The 26640-nt window shown below is 38.0% G+C and overlaps 1 protein-coding gene across 1 annotated transcript in view; it reads right to left on the bottom strand.

Moving 5' to 3' along the window:
• The window catches only part of LOC131202485 (sodium channel protein type 3 subunit alpha-like), a 78277-nt gene that overhangs the window by 17376 nt on the left and 34261 nt on the right, over positions 1-26640 (bottom strand). Inside the window, 6 exon segments of the mRNA XM_058191521.1 lie at positions 720-893; positions 1615-1769; positions 4736-4856; positions 16789-17274; positions 20127-20483; positions 22119-22292. Coding sequence (XP_058047504.1) covers positions 720-893; positions 1615-1769; positions 4736-4856; positions 16789-17274; positions 20127-20483; positions 22119-22292 — 1467 coding nt within the window.

Genomic DNA, 26640 nt, shown 5'->3' with positions numbered 1-26640 from the left:
TTTTAGTCATAGTTTCTTAAATAAGCTATAGTAGTCTCATTCACACTTAATACTGAGCCAGAAATATGACTATAAATCAAAACAAAAATTAAACAACCACATTATGCAACAGTGTTCATGTAGATCCAGATAGATATTCACTGTCCAGATCATTCTTCTTCAGCGTGGTCAGAGGTGGGTTTCAGCAGGTTCTGACCAGTTCTGGAGAACTGGTAGTGGAAATTTTGAGTAGTTCGGAGAACCGGTAATAAAAATTCTGACTGGCCCCACCCCATCTATTCTCTGCCTCCCACGTCTCAGCTGATTGGGGAGGGAATGGAGATTTTACAGTATTCTTCCCCTGCCACGCCCACAGAACTGGTAGTAAAAAAATTTGAAACCCACCACTGAGCGTGGTACCTTTCAACTGCTGAAGTTGAATATCATTTAAAGGGGCATCATGTTGAAGAGGACATCTAGACAAGTTAGAATGCTATAATATTTTAAAATGCACCAATATAGATGTGCATATATGAATTAAAAGAGAAAATTATGATCAACTTGTTGCTCCAAAAATTTGCTTTATGCTAATCAGAATGCCAACAGTATTTCCTGAATAGCCTTTTATTAATGAAACACCAGTGTTCTATTTCAGTTCTTTTTAGCTTATCAGGGGGTTCTTAACAGAAAGATGGTAGATAATATAGCTACAAAGCAAACTATGATTTTTCAATACTTACATCAACAATTAAAAAATCCAGCCAACACCAGGCATTTGTGAAATAAATCTGGAAGCCATAGGCCACCCATTTCAAAAGCATTTCTAGAATGAAAATGTACGTGAAGACCTTGTCTGAATATTCCAGCATTGTCTTGATAGTCTTACGCTGTTCAATATATATGTCTTCAAAGGCCTGGAAAGAGATGTGTTGCTTTCATTATTCACCAATCATATTTTAAAATAGAGGAAAAAGGCAAAAAAATCATTTTCCAATAACACATTAAAAAAATAGCAAGCTACAAAATGTTTATTTTTCTAATCTTCTCTTTCACTTTCTTTTTTAACATAAAAATCTCAATTGTCTTTCCATGGCTTTATTAATTAACTAAAGCTTTCAGATCTGAAAATACAATCTATGCAACCTCACTAAAAAAAATCTTGTCAGGTTCTTTCTAAAAACATTGATACCATTAACATTTTGAGAAGATTTTCTTTTTTTTTTTTCTCACCAGAGCACCACTGCTGAGGAGAATCATAAATACAATGAATGTTTCAAACCAGTTATGTTCAACAATGCTGTAGCAGGTTTTCCTAAAATTCCACCAGATTTTTCCTTTGCCATCTTCTATACTCACTTGACAACATGGGAATTTTTGGATGCAGCCTGTTATAACAATAGTAAAAATGTTACTGACAGATACTTTCTTGTTTTATTTTTTATTTTTTAAAAAAACCTGTCTTTTCTCCAAAGAGTATAACTTTTATACACGGTATTTAATCTTCTAATATCCCTCTGAAGTTAGCATAATCTGAATAGGTGTATCAGCAATTCCGGAACTATTAAGTAAATGATGGAATTCATTCTTCCTCAGAGGGAAGAAAAGCCAGACTTTTTTTTTTTTTTTTTTCCTCACCAGAGCACCACTGCTGAGGAGAATCATAAATACAATGAATGTTTCAAACCAGTTATGTTCAACAATGCTGTAGCAGGTTTTCCTAAAATTCCACCAGATTTTTCCTTTGCCATCTTCTATACTCACTTGACAACATGGGAATTTTTGGATGCAGCCTGTTATAACAATAGTAAAAATGTTACTGACAGATACTTTCTTGTTTTATTTTTTATTTTTTAAAAAAACCTGTCTTTTCTCCAAAGAGTATAACTTTTATACACGGTATTTAATCTTCTAATATCCCTCTGAAGTTAGCATAATCTGAATAGGTGTATCAGCAATTCTGGAACTATTAAGTAAATGATGGAATTCATTCTTCCTCAGAGGGAAGAAAAGCCAGACTTGGCACAGTTCTGTTTAGCTAAGGAAAATACCTGGACTTTTGTCCTATGGATAAAATGCATCCAGCAGGATGTATAAATTTTCCGATCCTGGAGTTATTCCTATGTTAGCCAGGATTTAAAGAAATCATGTCCTTTCAAAAGACTGGAAGACTTTTTCATTCCAGACTTTTAAAGCCAAAATCTCATCTGTTAAAATATTATTTAAGACTTATTTTAACGTTGTGGTATACAGGTAGTCCTCAATTGATAACCACAATTGAGCCCAAAATTTATGTTACTAAGCGAGACATTTATTAAGTGGGTTTGGCCTCATTTGACAACTCGTCTTGCCATCGTTGCTAAGTGAATTACTAAAGTTGTGAAGTTGGCAACACGGTTGTTAAGTGAACCTGACTTCCCCCGTCGACTTTGCTCATCAGAAGGTTGCACATGTCCCGGGTACACTGCCACTGCCATAAATATGAGTCGGTTGCCAAACAACCCAATTTTGATTACATGACCCTGGGGATGCTGCAACAGTCTTAAGTGTGAAAAATGATCATAAGTCACTTTTTTCAGTGTAACTTTGAATGGTCACTAAACTGTAGTAAGTCAAGTACTACCTGTAGTATCTAGTACTCACACACTCCTGTACAATGGACCACTGAATTTAAAAGTTTAAAAAGAGGAGAGATAAATTACTGACACAGGATACAGTGAGAAAAGCATTTAAGGAAAGGAGGATGCTCAAATTAATATCCCACCCTGAGTCTCTGAGGTTCTGGAAACAAAGAGGAAACCTTCCCATAGCTGCTTCTTCTGATTCCCCAGTGATTTATTTTCATTAGAGGGCAAACTGTGTGCATTATGCATCCCTTAATGGCTTTAAGTATAATGATGATTGGCAATACTGAAATAAAACTATTCTGTCCCACCCAATCAGTTTCCTACCATGGAAGATGGATGGGGCATCATTTTTTTCTTTCAGTAATATCTTACTGAGGCTTTTGGATTTCAATTTTTCACAAAGTGGTCCAAAAATGTTTTTGGAAGCAAAAGATGACATTCCAGGGAGAGATTTGAGAAAATACACCCAGACTTTTTTTAAAAAAAATACTGCATATGCCCAGATTTTGGAGTATATATGACCCACTAATTTATTTTTGTTTTCTTCTTTCAAGAAAGTGTTTATTCTCCTGAAAAGAGGGTTTGGTGGAATGGGGGAGGAGGAAGCTATATTTGGGGAGTTACTTCACTTTTCTTTCGTACAATTTCTCTCCTACGTTTCTCTTCTAAGTTACTTTCAGATTCATGGAGAATAGTTCCTTTTTTCCCCTGTGGAGGAAGAAACATCTGAATGGATTTAAAGAGATGAGCAAATGGGCATGAAAAGAATTAGGCAAAAGCTGACTTTTTCGGTGCTTGATAACAATTTCCAAATATATATATAATATATATATCCTGGGAAAGCCAGGCCCAGAAATACCCTGTTACCTTCCGTGAAACAGGCTTCAGGCTCAAGAGCCTCTTCGGGTTCAATCTCTGCCTGCTCCCCCTCTCCTGGCAGGGCAATATCCACAGTACTGCCTTCAGATGAGCTGGTGGCATTTATTTTCTGGAAATAAAACCCCACAGAAAAGTTTGCATTTTTTCCTCCCCCTGTAAATTTATCATTGCTCAAAGACCATACTGACGGAGGTCTCTACTCAATTTTACACTAATTGTCCAAAGCAGTAAATAATTTAACATGAATATAGTGTTAAATCTGCTCCTGCATTTATGTTTACTCACCAGAAACAGTGCTGACAAACTTCTCTAGCTGGCCATTCATATTTCATAAATAATATCACTATATTGTAAAATACATATATATATGCAACAATATCAATTATTTCCCTCCTAATGAAAGCATAGCTACCTTCATGACTGCTGAATGCTATAGAAGAAAATGACAGAATGATAGAAAATTGTATATTGTCCAATTGTTCCTTGCTAATTTCACAGAACCCCCTCCCCCAGCAAATTAGCAAACTAAGTTCCTGACATCATTAATATATTAATACCCACATATTATCAAATTATAGGCTGCTGAGCTACAGTCTGAAAATCTAGCATAAATATAATCCTTAAACCTTGTTGCCAAGATAGAAGAGTTCAGCTGGATGGGGTGGGGAGGGGAATCTAACAACAGCATATCTTTATAGTCATTTTAGCACATGGACTTTGTTTATGCAACTGCAGGTGTGAAGTGCCCTGTGGAACGCAGCACTTTAAGAAATATCTAGGCCACAATCTTTTTCAACTTATGGAAATGCTGAATTACCTGGAGTTCTGGAAAAGACTGGAGCAATAATAAGAGAAATGCTGAAGATACAGATTGGAAGAACAAGACAAATTCTGAGCAGGAAGGCAGCAATTAAAAATTGAAATCTACAATTTTATGCCTGGATCTGTATATTATTTAAGAACCAGGAATAATAGAACTCAATTCCCTCATGTTTTATTTGGAAGTTAATATCTGTTGCTTCAATCCTCCTTTTACTGAATAAAGACTAGTTCTTATTTACAGTATATATCCCTATGACTTAATCCTTTTTCCCCTGTGGAGGAAGAAACATCTGAATGGATTTAAAGAGATGAGCAAATGGGCATGAAAAGAATTAGGCAAAAGCTGACTTTTTCGGTGCTTGATAACAATTTCCAAATATATATATAATATATATATCCTGGGAAAGCCAGGCCCAGAAATACCCTGTTACCTTCCGTGAAACAGGCTTCAGGCTCAAGAGCCTCTTCGGGTTCAATCTCTGCCTGCTCCCCCTCTCCTGGCAGGGCAATATCCACAGTACTGCCTTCAGATGAGCTGGTGGCATTTATTTTCTGGAAATAAAACCCCACAGAAAAGTTTGCATTTTTTCCTCCCCCTGTAAATTTATCATTGCTCAAAGACCATACTGACAGAGGTCTCTACTCAATTTTACACTAATTGTCCAAAGCAGTAAATAATTTAACATGAATATAGTGTTAAATCTGCTCCTGCATTTATGTTTACTCACCAGAAACAGTGCTGACAAACTTCTCTAGCTGGCCATTCATATTTCATAAATAATATCACTATATTGTAAAATACATATATATATGCAACAATATCAATTATTTCCCTCCTAATGAAAGCATAGCTACCTTCATGACTGCTGAATGCTATAGAAGAAAATGACAGAATGATAGAAAATTGCATATTGTCCAATTGTTCCTTGCTAATTTCACAGAACCCCCTCCCCCAGCAAATTAGCAAACTAAGTTCCTGACATCATTAATATATTAATACCCACATATTATCAAATTATAGGCTGCTGAGCTACAGTCTGAAAATCTAGCATAAATATAATCCTTAAACCTTGTTGCCAAGATAGAAGAGTTCAGCTGGATGGGGTGGGGAGGGGAATCTAACAACAGCATATCTTTATACGTCATTTTAGCACATGGACTTTGTTTATGCAACTGCAGGTGTGAAGTGCCCTGTGGAACGCAGCACTTTTAGAAATATCTAGGCCACAATCTTTTTCAATTTATGGAAATGCTGAATTACCTGGAGTTCTGGAAAAGACTGGAGCAATAATAAGAGAAATGCTGAAGATACAGATTGGAAGAACAAGACAAATTCTGAGCAGGAAGGCAGCAATTAAAAATTGAAATCTACAATTTTATGCCTGGATCTGTATATTATTTAAGAACCAGGAATAATAGAACTCAATTCCCTCATGTTTTATTTGGAAGTTAATATCTGTTGCTTCAATCCTCCTTTTACTGAATAAAGACTAGTTCTTATTTACAGTATATATCCCTATGACTTAATCCTTTTTTTTTCTCACCCCTCCTCCCCCTTTGGCAAATTGGAAAACCTGTGGATTTGAGTTCTCACACACTGTTTGAGAACAATTAGTACTTTGTTCTTATATTCACCCCAGAACTGGGAGATGGAGGTGTGCAAAGAAAATGGGGCTATATGATGTTTCCAAATGTTTCCAAACTAAAGTCACACCACATTCTTGGGTTTGGGGAGTTTTAGTGAAAGGATTAATACAGACATGCTACATGAAGGAGGCAAAATTTTTGCGAGCTAAGGACTATATTTGATCTTTGGCTGATATGCCATGGAGATATATTCCAAAGAGTAATGCATGGGGTGAGGATAAAAATTAAGTTTGATTCAATATATTACTTATATTTTCCAGATATGTATTTAAGAATTGTTCTTGTTGCTTTAAGATTGTCATTTGGTCACAAATTTCAGATTGCATCTGTGGACCAGAGAAAAGCCTTGGAAAGTCAACGTATTCACCTCTGATTAACGAGACTTTTAATGCACCATTATATTCTAGCAAATCTGTTTTCCACCTAACTATGATAAGGTAGTGCAAGCATGCTCACAGACTTTCTGGCTAAAGTGTTTTAAAGAATCCTTGCTGCTTCTTGAGCTTGGTTGTTTGCTTGGAGATGTTTCATTATCCAACTAGATACCATCATCAAGGTGAATAGGTTTGGAATTTGCTTTCCATTTATATACAGTACATTGCCCTGCCAGTTTTGGAAGGGTTGTAGTTTGCTCCCTGGGAGTTCCTTGTTAAGGGACTTTCTGCTTTATTGTTTACCTGGATAAATCCATGTTTATCTTGGTGTTGGCTGCTAAAGAGAATGTGGTCTTTGTTTCTATAGCTTTTTTGATTGTCTCTTTTGAATGGTGTGTAAATATGCTTTATTTCTATGTGTCTATTGATGGCTAAAGTCAACATCCAGATAAGCAAGAATCTTTCTGATGTTTATATTTTATGTTTTGTAGAAATGGATATATTTTTCTGCCATAATTTCTGGGAAATTTTAGGATTATTAATTTTTTATGTTATGGGAGCATTTGATCCACCAGCATGTGCAGCCACAGCTATGTGGAAGAGGTACTCAACATTTTTTTTCATGCTCTTTCCCCAACTGCATTGTACTCAATATTTTAATAGTAACACAATATTGTTGTATTTTCTGAACAATAACATATATCCTGTTCATTTCTTAATACCCTATATTTCTTTAGTGATCCACTTTTTAAATGTTAATTCCTTTCTATCAATACACTTTTCAGCTGATACTTTTGAAGACTTTTTCAAAAGACCATGAAGAAGATACTGGTAGTATGTATGTCCTAGAGCTGGATATGCCTCCAAATAATAAATGCATATGCTATACGCCTGATAGTTAAAATCTACAAACACTTCAATTCAGTTTTGCAGTTGAGATGTACCAGAAGAGAAGTACATTTAATCATTTAAATAAGTTGCAGTGAGACTCATACTTTTGCATTTTACTCTCTTTACCTTCTACGTTTGCAATCAGGATATCTGTTTTTGTTTTTAAACAAACCCCCATTTCCATTGACATCTATATTGATAAAAAATTGCTTTTAAACTTGTGGTTAGTGAAGACAAGTCAAGATCGAAGTATGCTTTCTAATTATACCCGATTCTGGAACCTGAGACAAAATAGATCATGTTTCCCTAAATTAGTGTTGTGGAATGTAGTCAGGAGTCACAGGAAAGAGCAGCTTTCCCAGAGGACAAAAAGACCAGAGAACTTGGAATGTCCAATAGGTAGGAAGAGAGCGAGGTTGGATTCTCCCTAGTAATTCAGAGAGTAGATCCTTATTTATTGCAGATGATTGCTTTAGTCTGGCAAGATTCTGTTTGTAGGCTAACAATAATAAAGGAACAACTCAGAAGTAACTTCATATATTGTTTTTTGTTCTTTGGGCCTAAGAACTAGGCTGGTACAAGGAACTGATCTTGGCTCAAAGTGTGCGTTTTTGCTTCTAGTTACCTTTTAAAGTTTAGGAAATCAAGGAAGATAGCTGAAGAGGGTCTTGAGTTGCAGCAACTTATTTATGACACGGGGAGCAATAATTCACAATACATGTGAACTGGTCTTTTTCATTTTCTCCAGTGGGATATAACACCAGCAATACCAGACCTATTATAATATACCTCATTATTCTCACCTACAATGCAATTCCTAGTATGTCTTAGAAGTTAAGATCCTGAAAATGGAACTATATCTTTATAAAACAAAAAGGGAAAAAAATTATAGCTTCTAACTCACAGGAAATACCTGAATCCAAAGGCCCACATTAAACATACATAGAGTAATTGGAATTCAGGGAGGGAGGGAGGGAGGGAGGGAGGGAAGGAAGGAAGGAAGGAGAGAGAGAGAGAGAGAGAAAGAGAAAAGAAGGAAGGAAGGAAGGAAGGGGTTGTCTCTTATTATAAGATACTCAAATTCTTCTGCATAAAATATTAAACGTTTAAGAAAAGTTATCCAACTATTCTCAATAACAGACAACTCTGCATGTATAAGAAACATCTTAATTATCTGCAAGAGTATACTGGAAGGCATTTGTTTAATAGGCAGCATTCCCAAGACTTGGATCAGCAAAACAACATGCTGGATTAGAGCAGAAGCCTGTGCAATATTAGTGAAACTGTGCCAAGACAGAGAGAATCCAACTTCACTTTTTAAAAAAAAGATGCTTTACGAACATTACATAACACGGGTGCAGTCTAAATCGGCATAGATAGCAATGGGACATCCATTTTGAAGATCTCTTTTTGGATTTTAGAGAAACACTTTTTTGCCCATATCTGTTTGCCCATGTAAGGCCAATTCACACAAGCTTTGCCCCACAGCATGTTAAAAGAGCCCATTTCTATTATTAAAGCATTCACTTTGGACCCAGTCTTGCTCTCACTTTATTTTTGCTTTATGTTACTTCAATGGGAGCAGGAGCAGGTTATTTTACAAATGTTAAAGCTTTACAAACCACTTCATGAGTCAAATGACATTCAAATAAACAAAGGGATTCAGCCATTATAAATTATGAGGAATAAGTCATCTCGTACCATTTGAGTATTCTAAATTGCTTTATGACTTGACAAACCTGCAGGAAACAGTTACCCTTGTTCTTCGCATTTCAGCCACGTCTCTGACAATTTTTAAGATTTTGAATTGATTTCTTAGCAAGACAAAGTTTCTCACTTTTTATTAAATATTGTTTCCTGCCTCTGAAGCAAGTCAAGCACTTAATTACTAGCCTGCATATAATATGTATATAACAAGGCTACAAAAAAAGCAACCCTAGCCACTGAATCTATTGAAAATTGAGACTAGCACTTTCAGTGAAAACAAGAGTTAATAACTTTCTTGAGTTTGCCTGTTCTGTTCAAATCTAGACATTACAAAAGCAATTTTCTTGCTCTGTTCTAAAGCATCTCTTAAAACTCACTATATAACCATTATGTGTTTTGTCTCTCTTAATGGTACACAGAGGGAAACTTTCAAAGGAAGGACCAGTTGTAAACTGGGAAATATAGCCAGAGAATGAAAAAGCACCATGGAAAATCTTGTAACAGATGAAATTGGTCTAGCTCAAAATGTGAAGAGCAGAGTATACACAATAGTCTCAGACTGGTAGAAGCTTGTCATATTCAGGGGTATTTTGATAGTATGAGCTGTTTATTACTGAATCACGTAAGTAGGTTTTAAAGTAAATTCCGAATAATTTAAGTTCTCCTTTTAGACCAGTAAATTATTTGTCAATAGTTGTGAATGTTTGTACTTATGCAATAGCTCATAACTACTGCTTTCTTAAAATAACTTTTATTTCTTTAATGTTAAAAACATGGTATTCAGAAAAACAACTAGGATAGAAACATCTGTTTCCCTAGCAATGGACACTGCCAAACTGAACTGAACAATATATTATAATCTTTTTTTAGCAATAAAAAATATCTTAGGCGAAACAGTAAATGTCACTCAGCCACTACCTGTATTGCTTCTTTAGCAGAAGAAAAGAAATATAATTGGAATTTTTAAATTATAAAATATTGCACTGCTTGCTACTTATTGCACTCTACCAACAAATCAATGCTAAGGTTAATTCATAAATTCATATCTTTGTTCTAAGCAACAGTTTCATAAAACAGTGAAACATTTTTTTAATTTTCTGTGTAAAATGCGCACCAGTTGATATCATACATGAAAATCCAAAATACTCAGACAAATACTGCAAAAAAAAAATATTAGAAGTAGGAAGGCTTGCTGTATGAAAATACCTTGAAATTAGAAAAAATGAGTAAGCAAACAGAATACAATAAAAGTAGTAATTTGAAATTGTCTCTCCAAAGTCCACCTGTGTTAATTGTATAAATAATTACACAACACATTTATAAGGGCTGAATCAAAAAGGGGTTGTTTTCATTAATTTAAAAACGATGCATGCTCTGTTTTTTTTCCCCCTTGACCTTTGAAGGAGTTAACATTCTCATCAATTTAATTTACTTTGCAACACCTCTAAATCATGCAGTAGCTGTTCAAAAGAGTTGATACTAAAACGTAATCTAGAGAAATCGTTAGCGGGATCGAAATGTATGTAAAGGTTGCCAATCTTGCCTGACCATGCTGTGATGGGTGAGTCATGAGACTCAGCGGAGAGTAGCTGTATGTCTGAACTATCTTGCAATGAATAAGGAAGGAAACACAGCTCAATATAGCATGCAGGCCAGTCAATATCCAGAAACTGATTATGTATAGCTTGCTTAGATAACCTGTTAGGAGGTGTGATAGGTTAAATCTACCTGGTTAAAAAGCAACAGAGCTGCGTTCTTGATTGCTCCAGCTTGATTTTACCCCTGTGAGAAGTAAGAAGGGCAGGCAATGAAGTTCATGACACAGTACCTCACAACTTTTGCTCTGGCTTTGAAGCGTTTTCAGAAAAGTTAAACAGAAAAGGAGGAGGGGAACCTAAAGGTGTAATCATAGAGCTAAGAAAAAGAGAGATTGAATGTTCGTGGCCCTAATTACATTTTAAATCAGCTTTCTCCAAACTGGTGGCTTACAGACATTCTAGATTACAAGTTCCATCATCTCCAAAAGACTTGCTGGGTTTTGCTGTAGCCCAACTGTTCTGTAGACAACTGGGTTGGCAAAGGCATCAATATTATTGGAATAAAATAAAGCATGATGAACCAGTAATACTTTATCACTGGGGTTATGTCACATAACTGCTTTTATTTGTTTGTTTGTTTGTTTGTCTGCTAATGATGAGATGCTCCCAATTCATTAATAATCCTTCAGCAATGAGGAAACCTTCCTCAACCGTATGCTTCCTCCACTCTAAAGTAGGACAGTGGTCTTTGGCTTGGCCTCATCCACTCTGAAGAAAAAGAACTCGGCTCACCACCAGAACCAGGAACTGCTGGGGACCATTCATTGGGAAGGACCCGTTGTGGCCACAGTCAACAAACCAGACTGTCTTCTCCTGATTGAATCTGGAGGATTCAAAAGAATTTCCTTTGCTCCTTCTTTGTTCTACAGTTCTAGTAGGGCATCAATAATGGTGGTGCCAGGAAAAGGTTGTGTAACAGGGAAATTACTGAAATGTAATCTAAATAATTCTTCAAAGTAGAATCTAAATAGCAAGTGATTATTCAGAACAAAACTGAACTATATCCAGGGGTGGGACTTGAATAACATAACAAGTGGTTTTCTGGCTGGGTAGGCGTGGCCGGTTGGTCATGTGACTGGGTGGGTGATGTCACTCATCACACCCAGACCCGCCTCCCAGTCACTCACCTCAAAGACAGAGGTAGGATTCAGCCAGTTGAGGCTAATCCCACCACTGGCTGGACCTGTTTTTCGGCCTATTTTTGGCCATATTTTTGGCTGTTTTCAGACTATTTTGGGGGTGATTTTCAGGCTGTTTTTGGGGCCATTTTGAGGCCATTTCCAGGATGGTTTCGGGGGCATTTTTTGGCCAGAAAATAGGCAAAAATGCCCCCCCAAAACACCAGTTGGGGCTAATCCCACCACTGGCTGGCCCTGTTTTTTGGTCTATTTTTTGGTTGTTTTCAGTCTGGCTTTTGGGCCATTTTCAGTCTGGTTTTGGGGCCATTTTCAGGCCGTTTTTGGCCCGAAAATAGCCAAAAATGCCCCCCCCAAAATGCCAGGAAAACAGCCCGGAAAACAGGCTGAAAAATGAGCAGGGGCGAGGCCAGCCAGTGGTGGGATTTGCCAGTTCACCGAACTGCACAGAATCTTAACTACTGGTTTGCCCAAACCGGTTTGAACCGGCATCAGCCCACTTCTGACTATATCTATCTCTAGAACTAAATTATTCCACTGCCACAAAAAACAGACACATCTTCAGAAATGTCTTTTCTTTCCTTTCTTCACATCTCTCTTACCAGGGGATATTCTAATGGGCTACCACGGAAATTATTTTAAATTTTATAAGAAATTGTTCAAAAATTAAGTTTATTCCTTCACTTCGGTTTCTATAATGAAGCTTCCCTTAGTGTTTTACTACTCTTCATAATTAGCAGAACCACTAAATTAATACATGAACCAGAGAAAAATATAACAAGAATGTATTTTCTTTGAGGAAAAAGTATAGGACCTTTTAGAAGGGAAACATGTAAAATCCCTTAAAACTCTTGTCATTCCCAGTTTGGAACTTTAACAGAAATGTAAGACAATGACAATCTTCAAGATGAAAATATTTCTTTAACTATAAGCAAATAAAAAGAGGATTGAACACTTTTCTCTTTCCTTGCAAATCCATAAATTCTTTCTTTCATCCAGTTCAGTGAAAAAGCTGGCCTTGCACAGTGTTTACTGTATGTGCTAAAATAAGGCCTCAAGTTACGAACACAATTGAGGCCAAAATTTCTGTTGTTAAGTGACACATTTGTTAAGTGAGTTTTGCCCCATTGTATGATCTTGCTTGCTATGGTTGCTAAGTGAATCGCTGCAGTTGATAAGTTAGTAATCCGATTGTTTCCCCATTGACTTTGCTTGACAGAAGGTTGCAAAAGGGGATCACGTGACCTTTGGGACACAGCAACGGTCATAAATATGAACCAGTTGCAAATTGTTTGAATTTTGGTCACATGATCATGGGGCTATTGGAAAGGTCGTAACTGTGAAAAACAGTCATAAATCACCTTTTTCAGTCCCTTTGTAATTTTGAACAGTCACTAAATGAACTGTTGTAAATCGAAGATTAACTGTACTTACTTCTAAGAAAACATGCTTGGAATTTGGCTTATTAGCCCTCACTTTCAAAGAAATGGATTGTTAGTAACCAAATGTTTATACTTTATTGTCATTTTATTTTTACTGGGTACTCCTTGTTTCTTGTATTCCTCACACTCATGCTACTGACTGCATTGTTCTGCAGAGATGTTCACTCAATTCTTCCCTGCTCTTCTGGCTTCTACTTTACTCTCTAAAATAGTTCGTATGATTTAGGAAAAATCACAATAATTCTTACCGAGGTTAGAAAAATGTAGAAAATTACCCTCTGAGCCGCCCCCCCCCACAAAAAAATTCCAGAAATATTCAAATACAAGTCTGATCCAAACATATATACTGTTCTTTCCTCATTGCATTGGCTGGGAAGTGAAACCTGAAAGTTTGAGGTATTTAGATCTGAAGCATTTCTTCCAAACGATTTTTATTTATTTATTTATTTATTATTCATATTTATATACCGCCCTATCTCCCGAAGGACTCAATTTTTGAAACATGCATATAGGCCTGGAATATATATGGAACCTTTTCGAGTAAATAATGAAACTAAGTCAACAGTTTCCTCAAATCCCAAATATTGCTTGGTTTTTTCTCAACCATTTTTGCAGGAGGGTAAAATACACAAGAAAATGGAGGGTAAATTGAAAAAATGCTAAAGAATCTGAATTCTTGATTTCTTGAATCTTTGATAATACAGTTTTAACTAAAACTAAAAATATTAAGAATGAATGAAAACGGCTAATGTGCTTTTACTCTCTCCCCCCATCCCCAATAATACATATCTTCTTTTCTAGCATGGCTGAGGGTTCTCCAGAATAACACCCCAGGACCGTGATGGCGAACCTGTGGCACGTATGCCACAGGTGGCACGCATAGCCATATCAGTGAGCACGTGAACTCAGCTCAGGTCCCACCAGAAGTTGGCAAGCAGGCCGTTTCTGGCATCCGGAGGACCTCCGGGGGGGGGAGGCCATTTTCGCCCTCCCCAGATTCCTAGAGAGGCCCTGGAGGCTGGGGACAGCAAAAAACGGGCCTTCCTGGAAGTTAGCAAACAGGCCATTTTTGACCTCCGGGGAGATGGGGAAGGCCGTTTTCACACACACACACACACACACACACACACCAGACACGTCTGGAGCCAGGTGAGAGAGAAAAACGAGCCTACTGGGCCATCACATGCCAGGAGCGGGGGAAGTGGGGGAGGGGTTGCACGCGCGCATGCGCGGGGGTGAGACACATAGAATTATGGGTGTGGTCACACACGTACGCGCGACCCTCCTGCCCCCCCTCCTGGCACGCGATGGCAAAAAGGTTAGCCATCACTGCCCTAGGAAGGAACATTATACTATAATGTAATCTCTACATAAGGAGACAAGCAGAAGTGTATTGGAAAATCTAAGGTGAAGGGGAATGCAGTCTTTCAAATGGATATACAAATCCTGGCTCATCGAAGAAAGGAAAGAACAGCTCAGGCCTCATTGCTAAACATCTAAAAATCAGAGCAGCCAAATGGCATGCACCATAGAGAGATGGCCTATTAATGAACGCTAAGATAAAAGGAAGACTAGTTCAAAAAGAACCTAGTTAATCTCTTAGGCCATAGCTGTAGGTTATCTCTACTGCTAAGTAAAATAAGGGAGACCTTGTTGTGTTTGTGAAAAAAAATCAGCAAAAAAAATTCCAAACCTGTGGTCAAGAATATCTCTCACAATAGTTCTCTTTCCATAACTCTGCTCAATCAGAGTAGCCAGCAAGCTATCATGGTTGCTTTAATACAGGGGTCCAAACTCACAGCCCATGAGCCCAATGCGTCATGTGCCGGCCATGCCCACCCGTTTTAGCAAAGGAAGAAAAGTTGTGATACATGACAACGTGACGATGCGAGTTTGACATCCCTGCTTTAATACAAATTACAGGGGTGGCTTAATGGCCTAGATACAATCTAATCTCTTCTTATTCATCTAATTGTTTGTTTTTGTGCCTTCAAATCAGTTTTGACTCCTTAAGACTGCCTAGATAAGTCCATGCAGCTTTCATGCCAACGTTTTCAGAAATGGTTTGTCCTTGCTGTCTTTCTAGGTCTGAGAGAGAACGACTGGCTCAGAGTCATTCAAATAGATTGTACTCAAGATGAGACTAGAATGCACTATCTCCCAGTTCCTGGCCTATAATCACTACACCAATCTGGTTCCATATTACACAGAACAAAACAAACACCAGCATTATAAATTAAATACCAATTTATAACAACAAATGAATTCATCATTATTTTTTAAAAAATGATTAGGTTTTATTTAAAAAGACAACTAGGTTAACCTTTTAAATTATGTCAAAAATAAGAATAATTCAACATAACACAATTAAAATATTTTTGTGTCACTATTTTTCTGCTTAATATTTTATATATATATATATATATATATATATTTGTTTTCTGAGGTTTTCACGGGTGTTTGTATATAGGTCTTTGGTTGTTCGGGTTTTCTCCCGTGTAAAATTGGAAGTGTCTTGGCGACGTTTCGACGAAGTCTCATTCGTCATCTTCAGGCTTCAGCTTCGTGCTTCTGGGAGCAATGTGTGATCGCAGCTGTTTCTTCCTTTTAACTGCTAGTGGGGGTTTGAACTGATTGGGTGGGAGCTTGGCTGTGCTCTGATTGGATGGGGTTTTTTCTGTGCTCTGATTGGCTGGGGGGTGTCCTGTGTTGGTGGGGGCTTGGTTGTGCTCAGTCTAGTCTGTGCTGCAGGGGATTTGAGCTGGTGAGCTGCATAGCTGTTGTTTGGCTTTGTGGTCGTGCTACATCTTCATAGTGGGTGTCAGTCTGCTGCATGAATGGATTGGAGGGGTTTGAAATGGCTAATGTTGCAGCTGCGGTCTGGCTTCTGGTCCTTGGTCGTGCTTTATGATCAGTGTGGGTTTGGGTCTGCTTTCTGGGTGGATGTGCGGTGGTGACATCCTGTGTGGACCTTGTGAGTGTGGGTCTGGTGTCATTCCTCGTGTTAGGGACTCGTTTGTCAATAAGGGCGGGTTTCCAAATGGCTGGTAGGCGGGAGGTGTCATCTCGTTTGTTCATGCTGTGTGGGCGTTTTTCTATCTCAATGGCTTCTCTGATTATTCTGTTGTTAAAGTGCTCAGTTTTGGCGATAGTTCTGGTCTTTTTAAAGTCAATATCATGTCCTGTGACTTTAAAGTGTTGGACCAGGGAAGAAGTTGGTTCCTCTTTTTTGAATGAGTTCTTGTGTTCTTCAATGCGTGCATCAACAGAAGAATAAGTGCACGCATTGAAGAACACAAGAACTCAGTCAGAAAAGAGGAACCAACTTCTTCCCTGGTCCAACACTTTAAAGTCACAGGACATGATATTGACTTTAAAAAGACCAGAACTATCTCAATGGCTTCTCTGATTATTCTGTTGTTAAAGTGCTCAGTTTTGGCGATAGTTCTGGTCTCCTTGCTTTCTGCTATAAATTATAATATTTTATATATATAAAATATAATATAATATATATATATATATATATATATATATATATATATATATATATATATATATATATATATATATATATATAAATATATATATAATATTATATTATATTATATTATATTATATTATATTATATTATATTATATTATATTATATTATATTATATTATATTATATTATAAATATAAGAAGGCCTACCTCTTTGCTTCCTTCCAGGTCAGATTCACTGCTAAATTCTTCTGTGTTTACATTTTCAAAATCTGATTCTCCAATTGCAATTGGTACAGTTACAGTAAGGCCTGGATTGTTTATAAATGACATATAATCATTTTCATCAACAATATATTTTTCCACACTGCTGCCTGTTCCTAAACCACTGGTCGTTCCATTTCCATCTCTCAGATAATTAACATCCTTAGTTATTTCAATCATGGTATGGTTGGAAATGTAGACATCTTTCTTGTGGTTTAGTTCTTCAAGGACTTTGATATCATCTATAGCTTTCTGCTTTCTAACTGTGCTTTTTTGGACAATTTCTCCCAATTTTTTTTTAATGTAATCTATTCCCTTCTGAATCCTTGCCACAGCAATCTGGAGATTGTTCGTCTCATTATCATCATCAGTAGCAGCAAGATTGTCTGAACTGAAGGAGCTCAGGAGCAAGGCTAGAAACAGGTTTAATACCTAAAAGACAAAGAAGGAAAGCATCAGAAGCAGATAAGTTTTTTTAATATATAAAAGTAAGATTTATAGCAAGAAAAAATGACAACCATGGAAAAGGAACCTTGCTTATGAAAGGGGTTCAAATATTCTTCCCTAGTCTTCTATACTGTATTCATCAGCAAGAATGAACAGTGGTCTGAGAGGTCCATCAGTCCATCAGTACATTATATTGTATTATATTATATTATATATAAATATTATATTATATTATATATTATATTATATTATATATCAGTCCATCAGTACATTATATTCAGAAAAACAGAGGTGAGATACAGAATAACATGAGCCACGTCAATTCCAGATCTCCATTGTCTGCTCTGTTTAAATGTATTCATCAGCACCATCCCAAAGGACCGCTCTTACCTTCATTGTTAGCAGAAATCAGAGATGGAGTGAACTGTGTCATTTATCCTAATTCTTAGAAACACTTCAAAACTTCATAAAAGAAATAAATGAAACATACACACCGATTTTCGGTGTGTTAAAAAATAGAACACCAGAAGCAAAAGTTCTGGTCTCCTTGCTTTCTGCTATAAATTATAATATTTTTAATAAGAACATTAAATTCATATGCTGTCCAATTCCCAATCACTTTGGGTGGTTTATACATAGAACAGGGTTTTGTTGTGTTAGTTTTAACCTGGAAAACATTAAAAATATGACACCTCTTAATCAGTACATTCCATTCTGAGGCCCTCTCATTACCTCAGTCTGCAGTACACCAGACTAGGCATTCCTATTCTATATTGATTTGTCTATTCTTTTATTAATACTATTAATATAATACTATAAGAGATCCAGTTGGTCCTTATGCAACCAGGTTTGAACTAATCAAACAAAGCAGTTTCATTCTTACCTATGTTTTTTTCCCCAATTTCTCTAAATATGTAAAATCTTATATAGGCCAGTCATTTTTTTTAAACAAAGTTTTCAAGCAACCAGAAAAAAAGGAACTGCTGTCATATAGTAAAGAGTTCCCTTTTGATCGTTTAGCTCTTTCTGGCTCTTAATGAGACAAGTTGTTTTCATACTGTGTGATGGCTTGCTTCTTTTGCTATATGGAATACTTTTTAGGAGATCATTCAAACAAAACTCCTGTGGTCAGTCAGCCAGCATATTTGAAAGCTAAATCAAGCAAATGTGAAAAAAGTGTGAGCTACAGGTAGTCCTCGACTTACAACAGTTCATTTAGTGACCGTTCGAAGCTACAATAGTGCTGAAAGAACTTACGACCCTTGCAGCATCTCCATGGTCACATGATCAAAATTCGGATGCTTGGCAACTGACTCATATGTATGACAGTTGCAGTATCCTGATATTATGTGATCACCTTTTGCAAACTTCTGACAAGCAAAGTCAATGGGGAAGTTCGATTCACTTAATAACCTTGTTAATAAATTAACAAATGCAGTAATTCACTTAACAACTGTGGCAAGAAAGGTTGTAAAATGGGGCAAAACTCACTTAACAAATGTCTCATTAGCAACAGAAATTTTGGGCTCAATTGTGGTCGAGGACTACCTGTACTTATATGAAGTATTCACAAAGTTAAATATGTACATAATTAAAGTCAACTGATAAATGGAGGATGAAAGCCTATGTTCCTGCCTTATGTTCATCCTTAATTTTAAAATAGTTAACAAATTAATAGACTCTTCAACTAGGCTACTGCTTAGGAAGCTTTCATAAGTAATGAATATTGCACTATACTATAGGTCAGGGGTCTGCAACCTTGGCAACTTTAAGACTTGTGGACTTCAACTCCCAGAATTCCTGGCTGAGGGATTCTGGGAGTTGAAGTCCACAAGTCTTACAGTTGCTAAGGTTGGAGACCCCTACTGTAGGTAATAGCAGAAATGGTCCAGTGGTGAAATCCTCCTCGGATCACCACTGGTTCGCTGCCCGCCCATGCATGCTGCATGCCAAACATGCACATTGCATGTGCACATGCACAGTGCCCATCAAAAGCATGCTGCAAACACATATGAAGCACACACCAAAAACACTCTGTGCACACATGCGCAGCACATGCGCAGTGCGTGCCAAACGCGTGCTTCCCACAGAAAAAGACTTTACTAGGTAAGTAGAACAGTGAGGTGGGGGTACAGCTGTGATTTCCTACTTTCTAGCGAATATAAATCACGTGGCAACAGCTGATCGTCGGAAATACCGGTTCAGACGAACCAGTAGCTTCTTCTTTTTTACCATCAGTTTACCCGAACAGGTAGTTTTTATCACTACCAGTTCACCTGAACTAGAGCAAACCGGTAGCATTTCACCCCTGAAGTATTCCCAATAAATACTGCAATGTATGAATATATTGCGGATTTCAGAAATTTGGATTGTTGCGTTCCCTTCCTAACTCAATCATTTAACTCTTGCTGGTGTGTGTGTGTGTGTGTGTGTGTGTGTGCATGCTGACACAATTTAAAGTTTACCATCATAAAATATTTCTTCTAAACTGCTGCCTACATGTTTTGCTCTGATGCAGGACAACGGTGTATTTAGTAAAGTCAGACTGCATTGGGTCAATACTTTTTTTAATTTTGGAAGAACAACTTGAAGAGAGCACTGAAATGTGAGCACCCAGTTCTGATTCTCTTCCTTCCATGTTTTTGCATACCGCAGAGAAAAGTCCACTTTCTCCCAGGGGCTAATTTATGCTTTCAATAATCAATTATGCTAAATGCATTCACATCGAGAGGTTTTGTGTAAATCCTAAGAAGAAATTAAACCAATCTTTAGCCTAGTGACTTTTCTATTGATAACACACAGTTACTGTATTGGACATAAAAAAGCAGAGCACTCACCACTAAATTTCCAATCACCATGACCAACATGAAAACAATAAGGCACATGGTTTGACCTGCCACCTCCATACAGTCCCACATGGTTTCTATCCATTCTCCGCAAAGAACTCGGAACACGATCAAGAAAGAGTGGAAAAAATCATTCATGTGCCAGCGAGGGAGTTCACAGTCTTCTGCGATCTTGCACACACATTCTTTGTAGCTTTTACCAAAGAGCTGCATACCAACCACAGCAAAAATGAAGACAATGATGGCCAGGACCAAAGTCAGATTTCCCAAAGCACCAACAGAGTTGCCAATAATTTTGATCAGCATATTTAACGTTGGCCAGGATTTTGCTAATTTGAAAACACGAAGCTGAAAAGCAGTGGTAAAGAAATACAATTATTAATATTCAAAATTATTTGGTGGTATCTTTTACACCGGCGGCCCCCAACCCTTGGGACACCAGGGACCGGTTCCGTGGAGAGAGGTTTTTTTGGCAGACCAGAGGGGGCATGGTTTTGCATGCTGTTGCATCCCGCGAATGGGGCTTCATTTGTTTGCGTGGCCCAGTTGCTGGGATGCCGCGGACCAGTGCTAGTCCATGGACTGGGGGTTGGGTACTCCTGTTTTACATCACAATTTAGAAAAAGAAATATTAGAGGAAGAAAGAACCATGCTGCTTTGTAAAGTCCTCACTCCCAAAGTGAGAGAACTATTTAAGCCCAATATTTTTAAAGTGTCACCCAAGATTCAAAACAGTATTTAGTTTATTAAACAGTTTATTAAAACACACAATAAAGAAAACACAGGCAAACATTTAGAGAAAAAGGAATAGGATTAAAGTACAAGTATGAACCAAGAAACAATAACTGGAATAATTCTGAAATGGAGACTGAAGATCAGGAAAAGGACTTAGGTAAGGAATTGAACACGTCTTTGAACTCATTTAAAATAAAACAAAATGCACTATTTTCTCTCTTATTATGTCATCTAGAAATCACCATACATTCAATTCCTTGTTGCATCTTAGGAAATGATGCTCCATAATTCTGGAATTGGCTTAAATTCCTTCTTTATTCCCAAACAGCCATGCTACTGTTCCTGGGGAAAATTCAAAACAACAAAAACCTCCAGCAAAATCTTCCTTCGCTACAGTACAGTACTCAATGGGAGATATTCACATTACTAATGGTAATCAATCCATTGGCCAAACGTAGGTATACTCCGGTGCTCTTACTACTAGAAGTGCCTGTTTCCTACTTAAATACATTTGATGACATACAGTATAAGCTAAAGGTCAGTAAGACCTTTCTTGAAATCTGAGAGCAATATTTAGAAACATATTTTAATTTACACTTAAACAGTGAACATAGTTCTCACGTTATGTCTTATTTTTAAGGCTTTGTGTGTGGCATTTGCACAGTAGTATAAACTGTACTCAAATAAGTTTATGGAGATATTGATCAGTTGATCTCAGCCATTGTTTCTAAAGTTCATAAATTGAGAATTTTGTTCAGTTTCTTATTTTTTCAAGATACAGAAATTAAAATTATACTTTTCAAAAACATTTGCGTTCTTCTAACATTGTTTTGAGCTACTCTGAACATTATCTAAGTTCTAAAACTGTAATATTAATAATTGTGAACTATGAAAACACCCTTTGTTTGAATAATGGCTGTTTCAGATTTCCCTTTTTATTATTAATGGTTGTAAGGCCACTTTTTGATGTTTTAAGGGACATTATAAGTTTTTTTCAGTCCCTGGAATATGGTATAGTGCATGGTTTCCAGGACTATACTGTACCCAGCCTAGATTAGAAATTCATTTAGCATCCTTAAATTCAGTTGATCAAGTTCATTGTAAGCTTTACAAACTAATTTTTAAAACAATAGTATAAAGAAAAACATTCAAGAGTTTTACAGGTCATCATGACTATACTGATATTGTTTGTGAATATAAAGGCATGGAATTAGGTAAAAACAGTATTATATTTTTTGATGTATTTACCAGTCTGAAGGATCTTAGAACAGACAATCCTTCCACATTTGCAAGACCCAACTCCATCAAACTCAGGCTGACTATGATGCCATCAAAAATATTCCAGCCTTCTTGGAAATAATAATAAGGATCCATGGCAATTATTTTGAGGATCATCTCTGCAGTGAAGATCCCAGTGAAAACCTATATGCAAACATTAGTTTAAGTATGATTTGTGATGTCTTGAAATTAAAACAAGTACTTAATATAGCAAATATTTCTTATAAAAAAGAATCACTTTTTTATATTGAAGCAGAACATTAGTACATTTAGATCAGTATTCAGAGTTGTGGCCTTGTATGGAAATATATTAAATACCATATTAGTTCTTTGGTTCTCTACCACTGAGTTAAAATTCCTCCCCATAGAAAATGCAGATACATCTTGCAATAGAGCAGGGGTCTCCAACCTTGGTCCCTTTAAGACTTGTGGACTTCAACTCCCAGAGTTCCTCGGCCAGCTTTGCTGGCTGAGGGACTCTGGGAGTTGAAGTTCACAAGTCTTAAAGGGACCAAGGTTGGAGACCCCTGATCTAGTCCAACCCCCTGCTCACGCAGGAAACCTGTGTCAATAACTATAGTCAATAACTCATTCCAACCAGTGCACTGCCAACCTTCCTCATTTATCAGCTGGGAGACTCAAATCCAGAAAGCCCCCATTGGCACTTTCACAACAGCTGCCCAACTACTTTAACATAGATTCCCAATGGGAAGCCAAATGGATCGCTGAACATCCAGACATAGGATTATAAATGACTCCATGGAAAAAGGGCCAGGCTTTGAACTACCGCACCAGGAATTGGCAATCCTGAATAAGAATTTCACCTCAAATGGTGTGTGGCAGGCAGGGGTGAAATCCAGCAGGTTCTGACAAGTTCTGGAGAACCAGTAGCGGAAATTTTGAGCAGTTTGGAGAACCAGCAAATACCACGTCTGGCTGGCCCCAGAATGGGGTGGGAATGGGGATTTTGCAGTATCCTTCCCCTGCCACATCTACCAAGACACACCCACCAAGCCACACCATGCCTACTAAGCCACGCCCACAGAACCGATAGTAAAAAAAATTGGATTTCACCACTGCCTTAAATATATTTCTAATGGCATACTTTACTGTATTCTGCTTTCCTAAAATGATCTAACTGAAGCCCTCACCAAAATGTATGCTGAGGTATGGATAAGGACTTGGGGGCAGAGCAGTGATTTAGGGCTGTCTTTAAAACTGAGAGAGGCAGGGCTTAGAGACAAGTTTTTTCTTTGTCATTCAGGATTCTTATTGCTTTATATATATTTTTTCCTGATATGATAAGCCTACGCAGGTTTTTCTTACTTTCTGTTTTCTTTTCTGCAGTGAAAATAATCAAGAACAAGAACTGTTCAGCAGGAAATCCTATTTGGCTGCTGAATTTGAACGGCACAGTTTGAAAGAATAGGCCTTGCTGGCAGTTGATTCTATAGGAGAAAACTATAGAATAGACATCCCTCCCTCCCTCCCTCTCTCTCTCTCTATCTATCTAGTGCAGGGGTGTCCAAACTACGGCCCGCGGGCCAACTGCAGCCTGCAGCAAATTCTGAAAGTATAATTGAATATGGCCCTTTTCGGCCGCCTCCCGGTACTTGCCCGGTGGTTCGCTGCGAGGCTCGCGGCTCCTCCCCATGGGCGGGGAATAATGAAGGGAGGGGGCGGAGGAGGAGGCGAGCGGGAAAGAGGCTGCTGGCCGTGCCTGACCCCAGCAGTTGTACCCTTGCCTTCCTCGGGCCGCCTGGCGAGGCTCCTCGCACCTCCCCATGTCGGACACGCGTGGCGGCAGTGACAGCCATCGAGAAACAGGTGAGGAGGCGGCGAGCGGGAAAGAGGTTGCTGGCCGTGCCCGACCCCAGCAGTTCTACCCTCGCCTTCCTCGGACCGCCTGGCGAGGCTCCTCGCGCCTCCACCCCTTGGGCAGGGAATAACGAAGGGAGGGGGCGGAGGAAGCGGCAGCGAGCAGGATAGAGGCTGCTGGCTGTGCCCGACCCCAGCAGTTCTACCCTCGCCTTCCTCGGGCCACCTGGCGAGGCTCCTCGCACCTCCACCCCTTGGGCAGGGAATAATGAAGGGAGTTTCAAGTTCATACCAAATACAAAACAAAAGCCAAGATCAGGGGTGTCCAAACTTGGTCTCTTTAAGACTTGTGGACTTCAATTCCCAGAGTTCCTCAGCCACACCCCAAAATAAGCCATGCCCACAGAACTGGTACGAAAAAAAATTAGCCCCCCCCTCCCCCCCACCCCGTTCAATGGTGTGGCCCGAGCCTTTGCTTATTTTTCTGTATTTGGCCCTCATCAAAAAAACTTTGGACACCCCTGATCTAGTGTAATATAGCAGAAAGCTATAAAATAGATCTCTCTCTCGCTCTCTCTAAAATCTATCTATCTATCTATCTATCTATCTATCTATCTATCTATCTATCTATCTAGTGTATAGATATATACACTATAGCAGAAAGCTATAGGATAGACCTCTGTGTTCTACAGCATAATCCAGGAAAGAGCAACACCATGTTCTCCAGGTCATCAAGATGATTGTGGAAAAAAACTATGCCTTTCATTAACTATATACTATAAATTTGCAGTCTTTATAGATCACAAATATGGATCTATAAATAGCATTAAGCTTTATGTCTTCTACTTGGCTTCATCTTCATCTTAATGTCATGTAATTTTGCCATGAATATATTATTTCTATCTGTAGAAGTTAATACTTTGGTAGACATATTCAAATCTCTGGCTTAAATTAATTAAATTTAAAAGAGTGACATTTGCTAATAAAAAACATATTGTGAGTTTCAAGAGTGAATAAAACAATAGCGCAATTGTTATTTCTGACTACTATTTTCTCTCCAATATTAAAGGAGCAAAATTACGTTGAGCAATTTTTAAAAGTACTTTCAGAAATATGAGTCTCTCAAATAAGTTTAAGAAGTTAAGTGGGTCTGAGATTACAATATGGTTCGGAAAATTTCTAGTATTAGAATTTTACAAGTGAACAAAGATGGGACCACTAAATCAGCTTATAGAATTGTGTATAGGATAAACCTTAATATTTCTTAAAATGATCTCTATTAAGAAGCTTAGCTATATTTAAGATTGCATAATGTTGTCAAACAACATTACTAATCACACTGAATGTAATAGTGGACTTCATGTAAAGGGAATCATCTACTTAAGAGCTTTGTGTAGTCATTTCCCACTGGTCTTCCTTAGAAAGGAAAACTGCCAATGAAATTTCATTACACTGACAACTTCAGGACAATTTCAAGCAATAATCTTGCCCCTTGATGAGTAGGACACTCTTTAGGTTAAGACTGTTCTGCACTGCTTCTTCAGCATCCCCTGGCATACTGCTACTCATGCATTACAGAGACTCCTCGAATTAAAACCATAATGGGAACTGCCCATTATGAGTGTGAGCTGTAACAGTCATAAAAGACAATTTTATGATTTTTTTGTGGCTATCATTTTGCAATGATTCGCTATCGATGCAGTTTTCAGTAAAATGTGGTCATGTGACCGTGGGACGTTGCAGATGGCCTTGAATGCAGCTGTGTTGGTCAATTACTCAAAGTCTGGTCACATGACCTGGGGGAGGGGAGACTATCAGAACTTTGGATCTGGATCCTCTTTTTCAGATAGGTCGTAATTTTGAACAATTGCTAAGCGATGGATTGTAAATTGAGGACTATCTGTAATGCATATCCTGTAATGCACCTAGGACAGGGGTGTCAAACTCAAGGTCCAGGGGCCGGATCCAGCCCACGAAGTGCTTAGATCTGGCTTGCAGGGCTGCCCTGGAAACAGTGAAGGACTGGCCGAGTGTCTCTGCCATCGAAAAGGGAGCTCGGGAGCCCGTTTTTGCTGGCAGAATGCTCGGGCCTGCACAAGCACCCCCAACATGAGTGACATTGAGCTGGCCATGCCCACCCTGGCCACCCCCCCACCCCCCACCCCAAGGTCAAGCACACCCCTAATGCGGCCCTCCATGAAATTTGACACCTCTGACCTAGGATATGCAAAACTCACACCCCCTTCCTCGCAATCATTGGATAACATCCTGCATTTTTATGAGGTATAATTTAAATTTGAAATAATGTTTTCAAAATGTAATGAAGAACATCATAAAAAGATGACCATGGTTTCAAAACTGGAGAAATAAATATTAATAATATGTTGATTGCACTACTTGAATAGCTGAAAATATATACCATCTGTAACATGCAGCAATAAAAGTCAAGGAGCACAGTGGAAAAAAATGGGAAAAAAATTAAATAATAAAGAAAACCAAACTAATGACAGAATGGAAGTAATCAGCCTTAGATCTGACAATGAAGACATCAATTCAAAGGTGGATAGCTTCTGTTTTTTAGGTTTTTAGGTTTAACCACCCAAAGGAACAAGCAATCAAGAAATATGCTACAGACCAGCTTATGGAAAGCAGTCACGAAGGCCTCTGAGAAAAA

The sequence above is a fragment of the Ahaetulla prasina genome, chromosome 1 (genome assembly GCF_028640845.1).
Source record: "Ahaetulla prasina isolate Xishuangbanna chromosome 1, ASM2864084v1, whole genome shotgun sequence".
Classification (NCBI taxonomy): Eukaryota; Metazoa; Chordata; class Lepidosauria; order Squamata; family Colubridae; genus Ahaetulla; species Ahaetulla prasina.
The sequence above is the reverse complement of the archived record's forward strand: the minus strand, read 5'-3'. Positions and strand labels throughout refer to the sequence as shown.